General features: G+C 46.3%; 1 protein-coding gene across 1 annotated transcript in view; it reads right to left on the bottom strand.

The window, feature by feature from the left end:
- The window catches only part of LOC112251637 (neuroblastoma-amplified sequence-like), a 191,821-nt gene that overhangs the window by 4,007 nt on the left and 166,166 nt on the right, over positions 1 to 21,648 (bottom strand). The window contains 2 exon segments of the mRNA XM_042301124.1: positions 4,945 to 5,138; positions 21,409 to 21,521. Coding sequence (XP_042157058.1) covers positions 4,945 to 5,138; positions 21,409 to 21,521 — 307 coding nt within the window.

The following is a 21,648-nucleotide window of genomic DNA, read 5'->3' as shown; positions in this document are numbered from 1 at the left end:
GCGACACATTGCATTTGTGTTTGAAATGTACTGCTGGACTGAAGGACTTTGTGTTTGAAATGTACTGCTGGGCTGAAGGACTTTGTGTTTGAAATGTACTGCTGGACTGAAGGACTTTGTGTTTGAAATGTACTGCTGGGCTGAAGGACTTTGCAGATAATTGTATGTGTCTGGTACAGAGATGAGGTAGTTATTAAAAAAACAACATAATAAATATTATTGAACACAGAGTGAGTCCATGCAAAGTATTGCAAATTATTGTGACTTAAGCACATTTTAACTCTCGCCTTATTTTTGCTTGCCATAAAAAACGTGTTAACTACTCGTGACATTTCAGCTTTTCATTTTATATTAATTTGTAAAACCATAATTCCACTTTGACATTATGGGGTATTGTGTGTCAGCCAGCGACACAACATCTCAATATAACATTGTAAAATCAGGCTGTAACACAACAACATGTGGAACTAGTCAAGAGGTGTGAATATTTCCTGAAGGCAGGGTAATACAGCTACAGGTTCAACAGCTCTGATCTGACCAGATTCAGGTTATAGCAGGCTGACCGACCGACCACCAGCAGGCTGGAAGACCGACCAACCGACCACCAGCAGGCTGGAAGACCGACCGACCGACCGACCACCAGCAGGCTGGAAGACCGACCGACCGACCGACCACCAGCAGGCTGGAAGACCGACCGACCACCAGCAGGCTGGAAGACCGACCGACCGACCACCAGCAGGCTGACCGACCACCAGCAGGCTGACAGACCGAGCTACTGTAGACACTACCACTACTATAACCAGTCACCACCACTACTATAACCAGTCACTACCACTACTATAACCAGTCACTACCACTACTATAACCAGACACTACCACTACAATAACCAGTCACTACCACTACAATAACCAGTCACTACCACTACTATAACCAGTCACTACCACTACTATAACCAGTCACCACCACTACTATAACCAGACACTACCACTACTATAACCAGTCACCACCACTACTATAACCAGTCACTACCACTACTATAACTATAACCAGTAAGTACCACTACTATAATTATAACCAGTCACTACCACTACTATAACCAGTCACTACCACTACTATAACCAGTCACTACCACTACTATAACCAGTCACTACCACTACTATAACCAGTCACTACCACTACTATAACCAGTCACTACCACTACTATAACCAGTCACTACCACTACTATAACCAGTCACTACCACCACTATAACCAGTCACTACCACTACTATAACCAGTCACTACCACTACTATAACCAGTCACTACCACTACTATAACCAGTCACTACCACTACTATAACCAGTCACTACCACTACTATAACCAGTCACTACCACTACTATAACCAGTCACTACCACTACTATAACCAGTCACTACCACTACTATAACCAGTCACTACCACTACTATAACCAGTCACTACCACTACTATAACCAGTCACTACCACTACTATAACTATAACCAGTCAGTACCACTACTATAATTATAACCAGTCACTACCACTACTATAACTATAACCAGTCACTACCACTACTATAACTATAACCAGTCAGTACCACTACTATAATTATAACCAGTCACTACCACTACTATAACCAGTCACTACCACTACTATAACCAGTCACTACCACTACTATAACCAGTCACTACCACTACTATAACCAGTCACTACCACCACTATAACCAGTCACTACCACTACTATAACCAGTCACTACCACTACTATAACCAGACACTACCACTACTATAACCAGACACTACCACTACTGTAACTATAACCAGTCACTACCACTACTATAACTATAACCAGTCACTACCACTACTATAACCAGTCACTACCACTACTATAACCAGTCACTACCACTACTATAACCAGTCACTACCACTACTATAACCAGTCACTACCACCACTATAACCAGTCACTACCACTACTATAACCAGTCACTACCACTACTATAACCAGTCACTACCACTACTATAACCAGTCACTACCACTACTATAACCAGTCACTACCACCACTATAACCAGTCACTACCACTACTATAACCAGACACTACCACTACTATAACCAGACACTACCACTACTGTAACTATAACCAGTCACTACCACTACTATAACTATAACCAGTCACTACCACTACTATAACCAGTCACTACCACTACTATAACCAGACACTACCACTACTATAACCAGACACTACCACTACTATAACCAGTCACTACCACTACTATAACCAGTCACTACCACTACTATAACCAGTCACTACCACTACTATAACCAGTCACTACCACTACTATAACCAGTCACTACCACTACTATAACCAGTCACCACCACTACTATAACCAGACACTACCACTACTATAACCAGTCACTACCACTACTATAACCAGTCACTACCACTACTATAACCAGACACTACCACTACTATAACCAGTCACTACCACTACTATAACCAGTCACTACCACTACTATAACCAGTCACTACCACTACTATAACCAGTCACTACCACTACTATAACCAGTCACTACCACTACTATAACTATAACCAGTCACTACCACTACTATAACCAGTCACTACCACTACTATAACTATAACCAGTCACTACCACTACTATAACTATAACCAGTCACTACCACTACTATAACCAGTCACTACCACTACTATAACTATAACCAGTCACTACCACTACTATAACTATAACCAGTCACTACCACTACTATAACCAGTCACTACCACTACTATAACTATAACCAGTCACTACCACTACTATAACTATAACCAGTCACTACCACTACTATAACTATAACCAGTCACTACCACTACTATAACCAGTCACTACCACTACTATAACCAGTCACTACCACTACTATAACCAGTCACTACCACTACTATAACCAGACACTACCACTACTATAACCAGACACTACCACTACTATAACCAGTCACTACCACTACTATAACCAGTCACTACCACTACTATAACCAGTCACTACCACTACTATAACCAGTCACTACCACTACTATAACCAGTCACTACCACTACTATAACCAGTCACTACCACTACTATAACCAGACACTACCACTACTATAACCAGTCACTACCACTACTATAACCAGTCACTACCACTACTATAACCAGTCACTACCACTACTATAACCAGACACTACCACTACTATAACCAGTCACTACCACTACTATAACCAGTCACTACCACTACTATAACCAGTCACTACCACTACTATAACCAGACACTACCACTACTATAACCAGACACTACCACTACTATAACCAGTCACTACCACTACTATAACCAGACACTACCACCACTATAACCAGTCACTACCACTACTATAACCAGTCACTACCACTACTATAACTATAACCAGTCAGTACCACTACTATAATTATAACCAGTCACTACCACTACTATAACTATAACCAGTCACTACCACTACTATAACCAGACACTACCACTACTATAACCAGTCACTACCACTACTATAACCAGACACTACCACTACTATAACCAGTCACCACCACTACTATAACCAGTCACTACCAATACTATAACCAGTCACTACCACTACTATAACCAGACACTACCACTACTATAACCAGTCACCACCACTACTATAACCAGACACTACCACTACTATAACCAGACACTACCACTACTATAACCAGTCACTACCACTACTATAACCAGTCACCACCACTACTATAACCAGACACTACCACTACTATAACCAGACACTACCACTACTATAACCAGTCACCACCACTACTATAACCAGACACTACCACTACTGTAACTATAACCAGTCACTACCACTACTGTAACTATAACCAGTCACTACCACTACTATAACCAGTCACTACCACTACTATAACCAGTCACTACCACTACTATAACCAGTCACTACCACTACTATAACCAGTCACTACCACTACTATAACCAGACACTACCACTACTATAACTATATCTACTGTAACCAGACTAGTTGGGAAACTGTTTGATTTTATTATTATTATTTATTGGTTTCATTTCATATTTAACTTCTTGGATATAGGGGGCGCTCTTAATTTTTGGATAAAAAAAACGTTCCCGTTTTAAACAAGATATTTTGTCACGAAAAGACATGCATATATTATTGCGTAATCTCCAGCTGCAGTATTTTTCCGTTTGCTTCTGATGAGAAACCAACTGCCACGAATGATTTATCATCGAATAGATGTGTGAAAAACACCTTGTGGATTGATTCTAAACAACGTTTGCCATGTTTCTGTCAATATTATGGAGTTAATTTGGAAAAAAGTTTGGCGTTGTAATGACTGAATTTTCTGTTTTTTTTTCTTAGCCAAACGTGATGAACAAAACGGAGCTATTTCGTCTACACAAATAATCTTTTTGGAAAAAAATGAACATTTGCTATCTAACTAAGAGTCTCGTCATTGAAAACATCCAAAGTTCTTCAAAGGTAAATTATTTTATTTGAATGCTTTTCTTGTTTTTGTGAAAATGTTGCCTGCTGAATGCTAGGCTTAATGCTATGCTAGCTATCAATACTCTTACACAAATGCTTGTGTAGCTATGGTTGAAAAGCATATTTTGAAAATCTGAGATGACAGTGTTGTTAACAAAAGGCTAAGCTTGAGAGCTAGCATATTTATTTCATTTCATTTGCGATTTTCATGAATAGTTAACGTTGCGTTATGCTAATGAGCTTGAGGCTATGATTACCCTCCCGGATACGGGATTGCTCGACGCAAGAAGTTAATGTGCATTGTGTTAATTGTTGTATTACAGGGTTCATTTAAAAAATATGTCTCAGTTTAAAATAAAGGTTCTGGGTCTCCCCTCCAGAACACCTTCCCTCACCAGGTAGATAAATAAATACCTGTGGGTCTCCCCTCCAGAACAGCTTCCTTAGCCAGGTTGCGTGCACTGCGCTAGCAGAAACCACACCCCCTCCTGGGCGAGGGAGCCGATTGGCCAGTTTGGAGATGGACAGGACATTCTGACTGGTTAGAACGGGTTCCAGAGCGGCCAGGGGATCCGACACCTCATCGGTCATCTTACGGTAGTCCAGCCCTGAGGAAACATATAATTTTACCATAACAGGGGAAACAGATATAACAGAGGAAACAGATATAACAGAGGAAACAGATACCTAACGTGCAGTTAAAATGACATGTAGAAATATAGACACTACCACTCAAAAGGTTGAGAAACTGAGAAAGAAAAGCAAATTTTTTTGTCCATTAAAATAACGTCAAATTGATCAGAAATACAGTGTAGACATTGTTAATGTTGTAAATGACTATTGTAGCTGGAAACAGCTGATTTTTAATGGAATATCTACATAGACGTACAGAGGTCCATTGTCAGCAACCATCACTCCTGTGTTCCAATGGCACGTTGTGTTAGCTAATCCAAGTTTATTATTTTAAAAGGCAACTGATCATTAGAAAACCATTTTGCAATTATGTTAGCACAGCTGAAAACTGTTGTCCTGATTAAAGAAGCAATAATACTGGCCTTCTTTAGACTAGTTGAGTATCTGGAGCATCAGCATTTGTGGGTTCGATTACAGGTTCAACATGGCCAGAAACAAAGAACTTTCTTCTGAAACTCGTCAGTCTATTCTTGTTCTGAGAAATGAAAGCTATTCCATGCGAGAAATTGCCAAGAAACTGAAGATCTGGTACAACGCTGTGTACTACACCCTTCACAGAACAGCGCAAACTGGCACTAACCAGAATAGAAAGAGGAGTGGGAGGCCCCGGTGCGCAACTGAGCAAGAGGACAAGTACATTAGAGTGTCTAGTTTGAGAAACAGACGCCTCACAAGTCCTCAACTGGCAGCTTCATTAAATAGTACCCACAAAACACCAGTCTCAACGTCAACAGTGAAGAGGCGACTCCGGGGCGATGGCCTTCTAGGCAGAGTTGCAAAGAAAGAGCCATCTCTCAGACTGGCCAATAAAAAGAAAAGATTAAGATGGGCAAAAGAACACAGACACTGGACAGAGGAACTCTGCCTAGAAGGTCAGCATCCCGGAGTCGCCTCTTCACTGTTGACGTTGAGACTGGACAGAGGAACTCTGCCTAGAAGGCCAGCATCCCTGAGTCGCCTCTTCACTGTTGACGTTGAGACTGGACAGAGGAACTCTGCCTAGAAGGCCAGCATCCCGGAGTCGCCTCTTCACTGTTGACGTTGAGACTGGACAGAGGAACTCTGCCTAGAAGGCCAGCATCCCGGAGTCGCCTCTTCACTGTTGACGTTGACACTGGACAGAGGAACTCTGCCTAGAAGGCCAGCATCCCGGAGTCGCCTCTTCACTGTTGACGTTGAGACTGGACAGAGGAACTCTGCCTAGAAGGCCAGCATCCCGGAGTCGGCTCTTCACTGTTGGCGTTGAGACTGGACAGAGGAACTCTGCCTAGAAGGCCAGCATCCCGGAGTCGCCTCTTCACTGTTGACATTGAGACTGGACAGAGGAACTCTGCCTAGAAGGCCAGCATCCCGGAGTCGCCTCTTCACTGTTGACGTTGAGACTGGACAGAGGAACTCTGCCTAGAAGGCCAGCATCCCGGAGTCGGCTCTTCACTGTTGACGTTGAGACTGGACAGAGGAACTCTGCCTAGAAGGCCAGCATCCCGGAGTCGCCTCTTCACTGTTGACATTGAGACTGGACAGAGGAACTCTGCTTAGAAGGCCAGCATCCCAGAGTCGCCTCTTCACTGTTGACATTGAGACTGGTGTTACACTCCTCTGTAACAGAGTCTCCCATCAATATTTTAAATCGATTCAGGGTCACTAACATATCTAGATGAGGCATGGGTTGTAGACTATTCCATTCAGGGTCACTAACATATCTAGATGAGGCATAGCAACCACCTAGCAGACCGGGTATGGTAACATAGCAACCACCTAGCAGACCAGGTATGGTACCATAGCACCCACCTAGCAGACCGGGTATGGTAACATAGCAACCACCTAGCAGACCGGGTATGGTAACATAGCAACCTCCTAGCAGACCGGGTATGGTAACATAGCACCCACCTAGCAGACCGGGTATGGTAACATAGCACCCACCTAGCAGACCGGGTATGGTAACATAGCACCCACCTAGCAGACCGGGTATGGTCACATAGCAACCACCTAGCAGACCGGGTATGGTAACATAGCAACCACCTAGCAGACCGGGTATGGTAACATAGCAACCACCTAGCAGACCGGGTATGGTAACATAGACCAGACCACAGAGGTAAAGAGGGAGTTTACCTGCTGGTGGTGAAGGAGACCAGACCACAGAGGTAAAGAGGGAGTTTAGCCAAAAAGCCTTTGTAGATGAACACATACAAATGTATCTTTCTGCGGATATAAAGTGAGGTCCAACCTTCTACTTGGTACAAGGTGCAATGGTGAGGAGGCTGTATGATAAACAGAGTCCAGTCTCTGTAAGACAGAGGAGGCTGCATGATAAACAGTGGAGGTTGCATGATAAACAGAGTCCAGTCTCTGTAAGACAGAGGAGGCTGTATGATAAACAGAGTCCAGTCTCTGTAAGACAGAGGAGGCTGTATGATAAACAGAGTCCAGTCTCTGTAAGACAGAGGAGGCAGCATGATAAACAGAGGAGGCTGTATGATAAACAGAGGAGGCTGCATGATAAACAGAGTCCAGTCTCTGTCAGACGGAGGAGGCTGCATGATAAACAGAGGAGGCTGTATGATAAACAGAGGAGGCTACATGATAAACAGAGGAGGCTGTATGATAAACAGAGGAGGCTACATGATAAACAGAGTCCAGTCTCTGTCAGACAGAGGAGGCTGCATGATAAACAGAGTCCAGTCTCTGTCAGACAGAGGAGGCTGTATGATAAACAGAGGAGGCTGTATGATAAACAGAGGAGGCTGCGTGATAAACAGAGTCCAGTCTCTGTCAGACAGAGGAGGCTACATGATAAACAGAGTCCAGTCTCTGTCAGACAGAGGAGGCTGCATGATAAACAGAGTCCAGTCTCTGTCAGACAGAGGAGGCTGTATGATAAACAGAGGAGGCTGTATGATAAACAGAGGAGGCTACATGATAAACAGAGTCCAGTCTCTGTCAGACAGAGGAGGCTGCATGATAAACAGAGTCCAGTCTCTGTCAGACAGAGGAGGCTGTATGATAAACAGAGGAGGCTGCATGATAAACAGAGGAGGCTGCATGATAAACAGAGTCCAGTCTCTGTTAGACAGAGGAGGCTGCATGATAAACAGAGTCCAGTCTCTGTCAGACAGAGGAGGCTGTATGATAAACAGAGTCCAGTCTCTGTAAGACAGAGGAGGCTGCATGATAAACAGAGTCCAGTCTCTGTCAGACAGAGGAGGCTGCATGATAAACAGAGTCCAGTCTCTGTCAGACAGAGGAGGCTGTATGATAAACAGAGGAGGCTGTATGATAAACAGAGGAGGCTGCATGATAAACAGAGTCCAGTCTCTGTCAGACAGAGGAGGCTGTATGATAAACAGAGGAGGCTGTATGATAAACAGAGGAGGCTGTATGATAAACAGAGGAGGCTGTATGATAAACAGAGGAGGCTGTATGATAAACAGAGGAGGCTGTATGATAAACAGAGGAGGCTGCATGATAAACAGAGGAGGCTGCATGATAAACAGAGTCCAGTCTCTGTTAGACAGAGGAGGCTGCATGATAAACAGAGTCCAGTCTCTGTCAGACAGAGGAGGCTGCATGATAAACAGAGGAGGCTGTATGATAAACAGAGGAGGCTGCGTGATAAACAGAGTCCAGTCTCTGTCAGACAGAGGAGGCTGCATGATAAACAGAGTCCAGTCTCTGTCAGACAGAGGAGGCTGCATGATAAACAGAGGAGGCTGTATGATAAACAGAGGAGGCTGCGTGATAAACAGAGTCCAGTCTCTGTCAGACAGAGGAGGCTGCATGATAAACAGCGTCCAGTCTCTGTCAGACAGAGGAGGCTGTATGATAAACAGAGTCCAGTCTCTGTCAGACAGAGGAGGCTGCATGATAAACAGAGTCCAGTCTCTGTAAGACAGAGGAGGCTGCATGATAAACAGAGTCCAGTCTCTGTCAGACAGAGGAGGCTGCATGATAAACAGAGTCCAGTCTCTGTAAGACAGAGGAGGCTGTATGATAAACAGAGTCCAGTCTCTGTCAAACAGAGGAGGCTGTATGATAAACAGAGGAGGCTGTATGATAAACAGAGGAGGCTGTATGATAAACAGAGGAGGCTGTATGATAAACAGAGGAGGCTGCATGATAAACAGAGGAGGCTGCATGATAAACAGAGTCCAGTCTCTGTTAGACAGAGGAGGCTGCATGATAAACAGAGTCCAGTCTCTGTCAGACAGAGGAGGCTGCATGATAAACAGAGGAGGCTGTATGATAAACAGAGGAGGCTGCGTGATAAACAGAGTCCAGTCTCTGTCAGACAGAGGAGGCTGCATGATAAACAGAGTCCAGTCTCTGTCAGACAGAGGAGGCTGCATGATAAACAGAGGAGGCTGTATGATAAACAGAGGAGGCTGCGTGATAAACAGAGTCCAGTCTCTGTCAGACAGAGGAGGCTGCATGATAAACAGCGTCCAGTCTCTGTCAGACAGAGGAGGCTGTATGATAAACAGAGTCCAGTCTCTGTCAGACAGAGGAGGCTGCATGATAAACAGAGTCCAGTCTCTGTAAGACAGAGGAGGCTGCATGATAAACAGAGTCCAGTCTCTGTCAGACAGAGGAGGCTGCATGATAAACAGAGTCCAGTCTCTGTAACACAGAGGAGGCTGCATGATAAACAGAGTCCAGTCTCTGTAAGACAGAGGAGGCTGTATGATAGACAGAGGAGGCTGCATGATAAACAGAGTCCAGTCTCTGTCAGACAGAGGAGGCTGCATGATAAACAGAGTCCAGTCTCTGTCAGACAGAGGAGGCTGCATGATAAACAGAGTCCAGTCTCTGTAAGACAGAGGAGGCTGCATGATAAACAGAGTCCAGTCTCTGTCAGACAGAGGAGGCTGCATGATAAACAGAGTCCAGTCTCTGTCAGACAGAGGAGGCTGCATGATAAACAGAGTCCAGTCTCTGTAAGACAGAGGAGGCTGCATGATAAACAGAGTCCAGTCTCTGTCAGACAGAGGAGGCTGCATGATAAACAGAGTCCAGTCTCTGTCAGACAGAGGAGGCTGCATGATAAACAGAGTCCAGTCTCTGTAAGACAGAGGAGGCTGCATGATAAACAGAGTCCAGTCTCTGTAAGACAGAGGAGGCTGCATGATAAACAGAGTCCAGTCTCTGTAAGACAGAGGAGGCTGCATGATAAACAGAGTCCAGTCTCTGTAAGACAGAGGAGGCTGTATGATAAACAGAGTCCAGTCTCTGTAAGACAGAGGAGGCTGCATGATAAACAGAGTCCAGTCTCTGTAAGACAGAGGAGGCTGCATGATAAACAGAGTCCAGTCTCTGTAAGACAGAGGAGGCTGCATGATAAACAGAGTCCAGTCTCTGTAAGACAGAGGAGGCTGCATGATAAACAGAGTCCAGTCTCTGTAAGACAGAGGAGGCTGCATGATAAACAGAGTCCAGTCTCTGTAAGACAGAGGAGGCTGCATGATAAACAGAGTCCAGTCTCTGTAAGACAGAGGAGGCTGTATGATAAACAGAGTCTAGTCTCTGTCAGACAGAGGAGGCTGTGTGATAAACAGAGTCCAGTCTCTGTAAGACAGAGGAGGATGCATGATAAACAGAGTCTAGTCTCTGTAAGACAGAGGAGGCTGCATGATAAACAGAGTCTCTGTAAGACAGAGGAGGATGTATGTTAAACAGAGTCCAGTCTCTGTAAGACAGAGGAGGCTGCATGATAAACAGAGTCCAGTCTCTGTAAGACAGAGGAGGCTGCATGATAAACAGAGTCCAGTCTCTGTCAGACAGAGGAGGCTGCATGATAAACAGAGTCCAGTCTCTGTCAGACAGAGGAGGCTGCATGATAAACAGAGTCCAGTCTCTGTCAGACAGAGGAGGCTGCATGATAAACAGAGTCCAGTCTCTGTAAGACAGAGGAGGCAGCATGATAAACAGAGTCCAGTCTCTGTAAGACAGAGGAGGCTGCATGATAAACAGAGTCCAGTCTCTGTCAGACAGAGGAGGCTGTATGATAAACAGAGTCCAGTCTCTGTAAGACAGAGGAGGCTGCATGATAAACAGAGTCCAGTCTCTGTCAGACAGAGGAGGCTGCATGATAAACAGAGTCCAGTCTCTGTAAGACAGAGGAGGCTGTATGATAAACAGAGTCCAGTCTCTGTCAGACAGAGGAGGCTGCATGATAAACAGAGTCCAGTCTCTGTCAGACAGAGGAGGCTGCATGATAAACAGAGTCCAGTCTCTGTCAGACAGAGGAGGCTGCATGATAAACAGAGTCCAGTCTCTGTAAGACAGAGGAGGCTGCATGATAAACAGAGTCCAGTCTCTGTCAGACAGAGGAGGCTGCATGATAAACAGAGTCCAGTCTCTGTCAGACAGAGGAGGCTGCATGATAAACAGAGTCCAGTCTCTGTAAGACAGAGGAGGCTGCATGATAAACAGAGTCCAGTCTCTGTCAGACAGAGGAGGCTGCATGATAAACAGAGTCCAGTCTCTGTCAGACAGAGGAGGCTGCATGATAAACAGAGTCCAGTCTCTGTCAGACAGAGGAGGCTGCATGATAAACAGAGTCCAGTCTCTGTAAGACAGAGGAGGCTGCATGATAAACAGAGTCCAGTCTCTGTAAGACAGAGGAGGCTGCATGATAAACAGAGTCCAGTCTCTGTAAGACAGAGGAGGCTGTATGATAAACAGAGTCCAGTCTCTGTAAGACAGAGGAGGCTGTATGATAAACAGAGTCCAGTCTCTGTAAGACAGAGGAGGCTGCATGATAAACAGAGTCCAGTCTCTGTAAGACAGAGGAGGCTGCATGATAAACAGAGTCCAGTCTCTGTAAGACAGAGGAGGCTGCATGATAAACAGAGTCCAGTCTCTGTAAGACAGAGGAGGCTGCATGATAAACAGAGTCCAGTCTCTGTAAGACAGAGGAGGCTGCATGATAAACAGAGTCCAGTCTCTGTAAGACAGATGAGGCTGCATGATAAACAGAGTCCAGTCTCTGTAAGACAGATGAGGCTGCATGATAAACAGAGTCCAGTCTCTGTAAGACAGAGGAGGATGCATGATAAACAGAGTCCAGTCTCTGTTAGACAGAGGAGGTTGCATGATAAACAGAGTCTCTGTAAGACAGAGGAGGATGTATGATAAACAGAGTCCAGTCTCTGTAAGACAGAGGAGGCTGCATGATAAACAGAGTCCAGTCTCTGTAAGACAGAGGAGGCTGCATGGTAAACAGAGTCCAGTCTCTGTCAGACAGAGGAGGCTGCATGATAAACAGGGTCCAGTCTCTGTCAGACGGAGGAGGATGCATGATAAACAGAGTCCAGTCTCTGTCAGACAGAGGAGGCTGCATGATAAACAGGGTCCAGTCTCTAAGACAGAGGAGGCTGCATGATAAACAGAGTCCAGTCTCTGTCAGACAGAGGAGGCTGTATGATAAACAGAGTCCAGTCTCTGTAAGACAGAGGAGGCTGCATGATAAACAGAGTCCAGTCTCTGTAAGACAGAGGAGGCTGCATGATAAACAGAGTCCAGTCTCTGTAAGACAGAGGAGGCTGTATGATAAACAGAGTCCAGTCTCTGTCAGACAGAGGAGGCTGTATGATAAACAGAGTCCAGTCTCTGTCAGACAGAGGAGGCTGTATGATAAACAGAGTCCAGTCTCTGTAAGACAGAGGAGGCTGTATGATAAACAGAGGAGGCTGTATGATAAACAGAGGAGGCTGCATGATAAACAGAGTCCAGTCTCTGTCAGACGGAGGAGGCTGCATGATAAACAGAGGAGGCTGTATGATAAACAGAGGAGGCTACATGATAAACAGAGGAGGCTGTATGATAAACAGAGGAGGCTACATGATAAACAGAGTCCAGTCTCTGTCAGACAGAGGAGGCTGCATGATAAACAGAGTCCAGTCTCTGTCAGACAGAGGAGGCTGTATGATAAACAGAGGAGGCTGTATGATAAACAGAGGAGGCTACATGATAAACAGAGTCCAGTCTCTGTCAGACAGAGGAGGCTGCATGATAAACAGAGTCCAGTCTCTGTCAGACAGAGGAGGCTGTATGATAAACAGAGGAGGCTGTATGATAAACAGAGGAGGCTACATGATAAACAGAGTCCAGTCTCTGTCAGACAGAGGAGGCTGCATGATAAACAGAGTCCAGTCTCTGTCAGACAGAGGAGGCTGTATGATAAACAGAGGAGGCTGCATGATAAACAGAGGAGGCTGCATGATAAACAGAGTCCAGTCTCTGTTAGACAGAGGAGGCTGCATGATAAACAGAGTCCAGTCTCTGTCAGACAGAGGAGGCTGTATGATAAACAGAGTCCAGTCTCTGTAAGACAGAGGAGGCTGCATGATAAACAGAGTCCAGTCTCTGTCAGACAGAGGAGGCTGCATGATAAACAGAGTCCAGTCTCTGTCAGACAGAGGAGGCTGTATGATAAACAGAGGAGGCTGTATGATAAACAGAGGAGGCTACATGATAAACAGAGTCCAGTCTCTGTCAGACAGAGGAGGCTGCATGATAAACAGAGTCCAGTCTCTGTCAGACAGAGGAGGCTGTATGATAAACAGAGGAGGCTGCATGATAAACAGAGGAGGCTGCATGATAAACAGAGTCCAGTCTCTGTTAGACAGAGGAGGCTGCATGATAAACAGAGTCCAGTCTCTGTCAGACAGAGGAGGCTGTATGATAAACAGAGTCCAGTCTCTGTAAGACAGAGGAGGCTGCATGATAAACAGAGTCCAGTCTCTGTCAGACAGAGGAGGCTGCATGATAAACAGAGTCCAGTCTCTGTCAGACAGAGGAGGCTGTATGATAAACAGAGGAGGCTGTATGATAAACAGAGGAGGCTGCATGATAAACAGAGTCCAGTCTCTGTCAGACAGAGGAGGCTGTATGATAAACAGAGGAGGCTGTATGATAAACAGAGGAGGCTGTATGATAAACAGAGGAGGCTGTATGATAAACAGAGGAGGCTGTATGATAAACAGAGGAGGCTGTATGATAAACAGAGGAGGCTGCATGATAAACAGAGGAGGCTGCATGATAAACAGAGTCCAGTCTCTGTTAGACAGAGGAGGCTGCATGATAAACAGAGTCCAGTCTCTGTAAGACAGAGGAGGCTGCATGATAAACAGAGTCCAGTCTCTGTCAGACAGAGGAGGCTGCATGATAAACAGAGGAGGCTGTATGATAAACAGAGGAGGCTGCGTGATAAACAGAGTCCAGTCTCTGTCAGACAGAGGAGGCTGCATGATAAACAGAGTCCAGTCTCTGTCAGACAGAGGAGGCTGCATGATAAACAGAGGAGGCTGTATGATAAACAGAGGAGGCTGCGTGATAAACAGAGTCCAGTCTCTGTCAGACAGAGGAGGCTGCATGATAAACAGCGTCCAGTCTCTGTCAGACAGAGGAGGCTGTATGATAAACAGAGTCCAGTCTCTGTAAGACAGAGGAGGCTGCATGATAAACAGAGTCCAGTCTCTGTCAGACAGAGGAGGCTGCATGATAAACAGAGTCCAGTCTCTGTAAGACAGAGGAGGCTGTATGATAAACAGAGTCCAGTCTCTGTCAGACAGAGGAGGCTGCATGATAAACAGAGTCCAGTCTCTGTCAGACAGAGGAGGCTGCATGATAAACAGAGTCCAGTCTCTGTCAGACAGAGGAGGCTGCATGATAAACAGAGTCCAGTCTCTGTAAGACAGAGGAGGCTGTATGATAAACAGAGTCCAGTCTCTGTAAGACAGAGGAGGCTGCATGATAAACAGAGTCCAGTCTCTGTCAGACAGAGGAGGCTGCATGATAAACAGAGTCCAGTCTCTGTCAGACAGAGGAGGCTGCGTGATAAACAGAGTCCAGTCTCTGTAAGACAGAGGAGGCTGCATGATAAACAGAGTCCAGTCTCTGTCAGACAGAGGAGGCTGCATGATAAACAGAGTCCAGTCTCTGTAAGACAGAGGAGGCTGCATGATAAACAGAGTCCAGTCTCTGTCAGACAGAGGAGGCTGCATGATAAACAGAGTCCAGTCTCTGTCAGACAGAGGAGGCTGCATGATAAACAGAGTCCAGTCTCTGTCAGACAGAGGAGGCTGCATGATAAACAGAGTCCAGTCTCTGTCAGACAGAGGAGGCTGCATGATAAACAGAGTCCAGTCTCTGTCAGACAGAGGAGGCTGCATGATAAACAGAGTCCAGTCTCTGTCAGACAGAGGAGGCTGCATGATAAACAGAGTCCAGTCTCTGTAAGACAGAGGCTGCATGATAAACAGAGTCCAGTCTCTGTCAGACAGAGGAGGCTGCATGATAAACAGAGTCCAGTCTCTGTCAGACAGAGGAGGCTGCATGATAAACAGAGTCCAGTCTCTGTCAGACAGAGGAGGCTGCATGATAAACAGAGTCCAGTCTCTGTCAGACAGAGGAGGCTGCATGATAAACAGAGTCCAGTCTCTGTCAGACAGAGGAGGCTGCATGATAAACAGAGTCCAGTCTCTGTAAGACAGAGGAGGCTGCATGATAAACAGAGTCCAGTCTCTGTCAGACAGAGGAGGCTGTATGATAAACAGAGTCCAGTCTCTGTAAGACAGAGGAGGCTGCATGATAAACAGAGTCCAGTCTCTGTAAGACAGAGGAGGCTGCATGATAAACAGAGTCCAGTCTCTGTAAGACAGAGGAGGCTGTATGATAAACAGAGTCCAGTCTCTGTAAGACAGAGGAGGCTGTATGATAAACAGAGTCCAGTCTCTGTAAGACAGAGGAGGCTGCATGATAAACAGAGTCCAGTCTCTGTAAGACAGAGGAGGCTGCATGATAAACAGAGTCCAGTCTCTGTAAGACAGAGGAGGCTGCATGATAAACAGAGTCCAGTCTCTGTAAGACAGAGGAGGCTGCATGATAAACAGAGTCCAGTCTCTGTAAGACAGAGGAGGCTGCATGATAAACAGAGTCCAGTCTCTGTAAGACAGAGGAGGCTGCATGATAAACAGAGTCCAGTCTCTGTAAGACAGAGGAGGCTGCATGATAAACAGAGTCCAGTCTCTGTCAGACAGAGGAGGCTGCATGATAAACAGAGTCCAGTCTCTGTAAGACAGAGGAGGCTGCATGATAAACAGAGTCTCTGTAAGACAGAGGAGGCTGTATGATAAACAGAGTCCAGTCTCTGTCAGACAGAGGAGGCTGCATGATAAACAGAGTCCAGTCTCTGTCAGACAGAGGAGGCTGCATGATAAACAGAGTCCAGTCTCTGTAAGACAGAGGAGGCTGTATGATAAACAGAGTCCAGTCTCTGTCAGACAGAGGAGGCTGCATGATAAACAGAGTCCAGTCTCTGTCAGACAGAGGAGGCTGCATGATAAACAGAGTCCAGTCTCTGTCAGACAGAGGAGGCTGCATGATAAACAGAGTCCAGTCTCTGTCAGACAGAGGAGGCTGCATGATAAACAGAGTCCAGTCTCTGTAAGACAGAGGAGGCAGCATGATAAACAGAGTCCAGTCTCTGTAAGACAGAGGAGGCTGCATGATAAACAGAGTCTCTGTAAGACAGAGGAGGCTGTATGATAAACAGAGTCCAGTCTCTGTCAGACAGAGGAGGCTGCATGATAAACAGAGTCCAGTCTCTGTCAGACAGAGGAGGCTGCATGATAAACAGAGTCCAGTCTCTGTAAGACAGAGGAGGCTGCATGATAAACAGAGTCTCTGTCAGACAGAGGAGGCTGTATGATAAACAGAGTCCAGTCTCTGTCAGACAGAGGAGGCTGCATGATAAACAGAGTCCAGTCTCTGTAAGACAGAGGAGGCTGCATGATAAACAGAGTCCAGTCTCTGTCAGACAGAGGAGGCTGCATGATAAACAGAGTCCAGTCTCTGTCAGACAGAGGAGGCTGCATGATAAACAGAGTCCAGTCTCTGTCAGACAGAGGAGGCTGCATGATAAACAGAGTCCAGTCTCTGTAAGACAGAGGAGGCAGCATGATAAACAGAGTCCAGTCTCTGTAAGACAGAGGAGGCTGCATGATAAACAGAGTCCAGTCTCTGTCAGACAGAGGAGGCTGTATGATAAACAGAGTCCAGTCTCTGTAAGACAGAGGAGGCTGCATGATAAACAGAGTCCAGTCTCTGTCAGACAGAGGAGGCTGCATGATAAACAGAGTCCAGTCTCTGTAAGACAGAGGAGGCTGTATGATAAACAGAGTCCAGTCTCTGTCAGACAGAGGAGGCTGCATGATAAACAGAGTCCAGTCTCTGTCAGACAGAGGAGGCTGCATGATAAACAGAGTCCAGTCTCTGTCAGACAGAGGAGGCTGCATGATGAACAGAGTCCAGTCTCTGTAAGACAGAGGAGGCTGCATGATAAACAGAGTCCAGTCTCTGTCAGACAGAGGAGGCTGCATGATAAACAGAGTCCAGTCTCTGTCAGACAGAGGAGGCTGCATGATAAACAGAGTCCAGTCTCTGTAAGACAGAGGAGGCTGCATGATAAACAGAGTCCAGTCTCTGTCAGACAGAGGAGGCTGCATGATAAACAGAGTCCAGTCTCTGTCAGACAGAGGAGGCTGCATGATAAACAGAGTCCAGTCTCTGTCAGACAGAGGAGGCTGCATGATAAACAGAGTCCAGTCTCTGTAAGACAGAGGAGGCTGCATGATAAACAGAGTCCAGTCTCTGTAAGACAGAGGAGGCTGCATGATAAACAGAGTCCAGTCTCTGTAAGACAGAGGAGGTTGTATGATAAACAGAGTCCAGTCTCTGTAAGACAGAGGAGGTTGTATGATAAACAGAGTCCAGTCTCTGTAAGACAGAGGAGGCTGCATGATAAACAGAGTCCAGTCTCTGTAAGACAGAGGAGGCTGTATGATAAACAGAGTCCAGTTACTGTCAGACAGAGGAGGCTGCATGATAAACAGAGTCCAGTCTCTGTCAGACAGAGGAGGCTGTATGATAAACAGAGTCCAGTCTCTGTCAGACAGAGGAGGCTGTATGATAAACAGAGTCCAGTCTCTGTAAGACAGAGGAGGCTGCATGATAAACAGAGTCCAGTCTCTGTCAGACAGAGGAGGCTGCATGATAAACAGAGTCCAGTCTCTGTTAGACAGAGGAGGCTGCGTGATAAACAGAGTCCAGTCTCTGTAAGACAGAGGAGGCTGCATGATAAACAGAGTCCAGTCTCTGTCAGACAGAGGAGGCTGCATGATAAACAGAGTCCAGTCTCTGTCAGACAGAGGAGGCTGCATGATAAACAGAGTCCAGTCTCTGTCAGACAGAGGAGGCTGCATGATAAACAGAGTCCAGTCTCTGTAAGACAGAGGAGGCTGCATGATAAACAGAGTCCAGTCTCTGTAAGACAGAGGAGGCTGCATGATAAACAGAGTCCAGTCTCTGTAAGACAGAGGAGGCTGCATGATAAACAGAGTCCAGTCTCTGTAAGACAGAGGAGGCTGCATGATAAACAGAGTCCAGTCTCTGTAAGACAGAGGAGGCTGCATGATAAACAGAGTCCAGTCTCTGTAAGACAGAGGAGGCTGCATGATAAACAGAGTCCAGTCTCTGTCAGACAGAGGAGGCTGCATGATAAACAGAGTCTCTGTAAGACAGAGGAGGCTGCATGATAAACAGAGTCTCTGTAAGACAGAGGAGGCTGCATGATAAACAGAGTCCAGTCTCTGTAAGACAGAGGAGGCTGCATGATAAACAGAGTCCAGTCTCTGTAAGACAGAGGAGGCTGTATGATAAACAGAGTCCAGTCTCTGTCAGACAGAGGAGGCTGCATGATAAACAGAGTCCAGTCTCTGTAAGACAGAGGAGGCTGTATGATAAACAGAGTCCAGTCTCTGTCAGACAGAGGAGGCTGTATGATAAACAGAGTCCAGTCTCTGTCAGACAGAGGAGGCTGTATGATAAACAGAGTCCAGTCTCTGTCAGACAGAGGAGGCTGTATGATAAACAGAGTCCAGTCTCTGTCAGACAGAGGAGGCAGCATGATAAACAGAGTCCAGTCTCTGTAAGACAGAGGAGGCTGCATGATAAACAGAGTCCAGTCTCTGTCAGACAGAGGAGGCTGTATGATAAACAGAGTCCAGTCTCTGTAAGACAGAGGAGGCTGCATGATAAACAGAGTCCAGTCTCTGTCAGACAGAGGAGACTGCATGATAAACAGAGTCCAGTCTCTGTAAGACAGAGGAGGCTGTATGATAAACAGAGTCCAGTCTCTGTCAGACAGAGGAGGCTGTATGATAAACAGAGTCCAGTCTCTGTCAGACAGAGGAGGCTGCGTGATAAACAGAGTCCAGTCTCTGTCAGACAGAGGAGGCTGTATGATAAACAGAGTCCAGTCTCTGTAAGACAGAGGAGGCTGCGTGATAAACAGAGTCCAGTCTCTGTCAGACAGAGGAGGCTGCATGATAAACAGAGTCTCTGTCAGACAGAGGAGGCTACATGCATATACAACAATCATAATTAATAACAGAGAGAAAAGTGGCCTGAACAAGCTTCTTTCTAGCCATAAACAAGCCTTATTACGAAAATAAAAACCCAATTTCAATGTAAGCTTGTCACAAGATTATCCACATGAACTTTAAAGGACAACTTGTCATCCAACCAGATACCTAGTTATGTGTAGGATGATACTTTTTCAATGGATAAGCCACCAGACAATGCTAAAGTTCTCTGGCAGAGTTCTAGCTCTGGTAAAGGTCATGAATTTAGTTGTTTCTACATTCAAGACCAGTGTGAGACCATAAAGGGAGGTCTGCAGTGACTGAAAAGCAGTCTGCAGCTCTTCAACAGCCTGAACCAGAGGAGGAATTACATAAAGAGATGACTGTGTCATCTGTATATAGACATAACTTTGCTGGTTGCATCCCAGTTCCCAAATCATTAATACAAATTGAGAACAACACAGGAGCTAAAATGGAACCCTGGGGGACACCTTTATTAATCTCTAGACAACTAGACTTGTGATTGTCAGTATATAACACATTGTGTTCTGTCAGAAAGATTAGTTCCTAAACTTCCTTTACTGCCCCTTCACTGAGACCCAATGTTTCTGAGTCTAGCTAGCAACAATTCATGGTCAACTGAGTCAAAGGCCTTTTGATAAATACACAAACGGAGCAACACAATGTTGCTTTATATCAAGTGCGTTAATGACGTCGTTTGCCACACTGCCATAGCTGCAGTTGTGGTGCTGTTCAGGTCACCAGCCTCCACTGGTGTGATAGTAGAAGGGCTGGTGTTACGGGGGACAGGAGGGAGGAAGTGATGCGTGCAAATACTGTTGACAACTTCCTGTCGAGTTCAGAACACACGGGCGGGACACACACACACACACACACACACACACACACACACGCGGGACACACACGCACACGCACATCACAGAGCCCTGGTCTACAGTAGTGCCCTGCATAGGGAATAGGGTGTCATAGAGCCCTGGTCTACAGTAGTGCCCTGCATAGGGAATAGGGTGTCATAGAGCCCTGGTCTAAAGTAGTGCCCTGCATAGGGAATAGGGTGTCATAGAGCCCTGATCTACAGTAGTGCCCTGCATAGGGGATAGGGTGTCATAGAGCCCTGGTCTAAAGTAGTGACGTCCCTGACTGTTTACTTACCGGTAGTGACGTCCCTGGTTGTTTGTTTCCTTACCGGTAGTGACGTCCCTGGCCGTTTGTTTCCTTACCGGTAGTGACGTCCCTGGCCGTTTGTTTCCTTACCGGTAGTGACGTCCCTGGCGGTTGTTTCCTTACCGGTAGTGACGCCCCTGGCGGTTGTTTCTTACCGGTAGTAGCGTCCCTGGCCGGTTGTTTCCTTACCGGTAGTGAGCGTCCCTGGCCGTTTCCTTACCGGTAGTGACGCCCCTGGCAGTTTCCTTACCGGTAGTGCGTCCCTGGCCGTTTCCTTACGGTAGTGACGTCCCTGGCCGTTTCCTTACCGGTAGTGGCGCCCCTGGCCGTTTCCTTACCGGTAGTGACGCCCCTGGCCGTTTCCTTACCGGTAGTGACGTCCCTGGCCGTTTCCTTACCGGTAGTGCGTCCCTGGCCGTTTCCTTACCGGTAGTGACGTCCCTGGCCGTTTCCTTACCGGTAGTGACGTCCCTGGCCGTTTCCTTACCGGTAGTGACGTCCCTGGCCGTTTCCTTACCGGTAGTGACGTCCCTGGCCGTTTCCTTACCGGTAGTGACGTCCCTGGTTGTTTCCTTACCGGTAGTGACGGAGCGGAGCTTCTTGAGCAGTTTGATGTGAGTGTCAGGGGTGATGACAGAAGAGCAGTACGATCCACAACACTCCTCCAACAGGGTATAGTAATACAACAGCCTAGAAAGGAGAGGAGAGGAGAATCAGGGAGGGGAGAATCAGGGAGAGAGGAGAAGAGAATCAGGGGGAGGAGAATCAGGGACAGGAGAGGATAATCAGGGAGGGGAGAGGAGAATCAGGGACAGGA

This window comes from Oncorhynchus tshawytscha, linkage group LG18, assembly GCF_018296145.1.
Source record: "Oncorhynchus tshawytscha isolate Ot180627B linkage group LG18, Otsh_v2.0, whole genome shotgun sequence".
NCBI lineage: Eukaryota > Metazoa > Chordata > Actinopteri > Salmoniformes > Salmonidae > Oncorhynchus > Oncorhynchus tshawytscha.
Note: the sequence above shows the minus strand (reverse complement) of the source record. Positions and strands in the feature narration are given on the sequence as shown.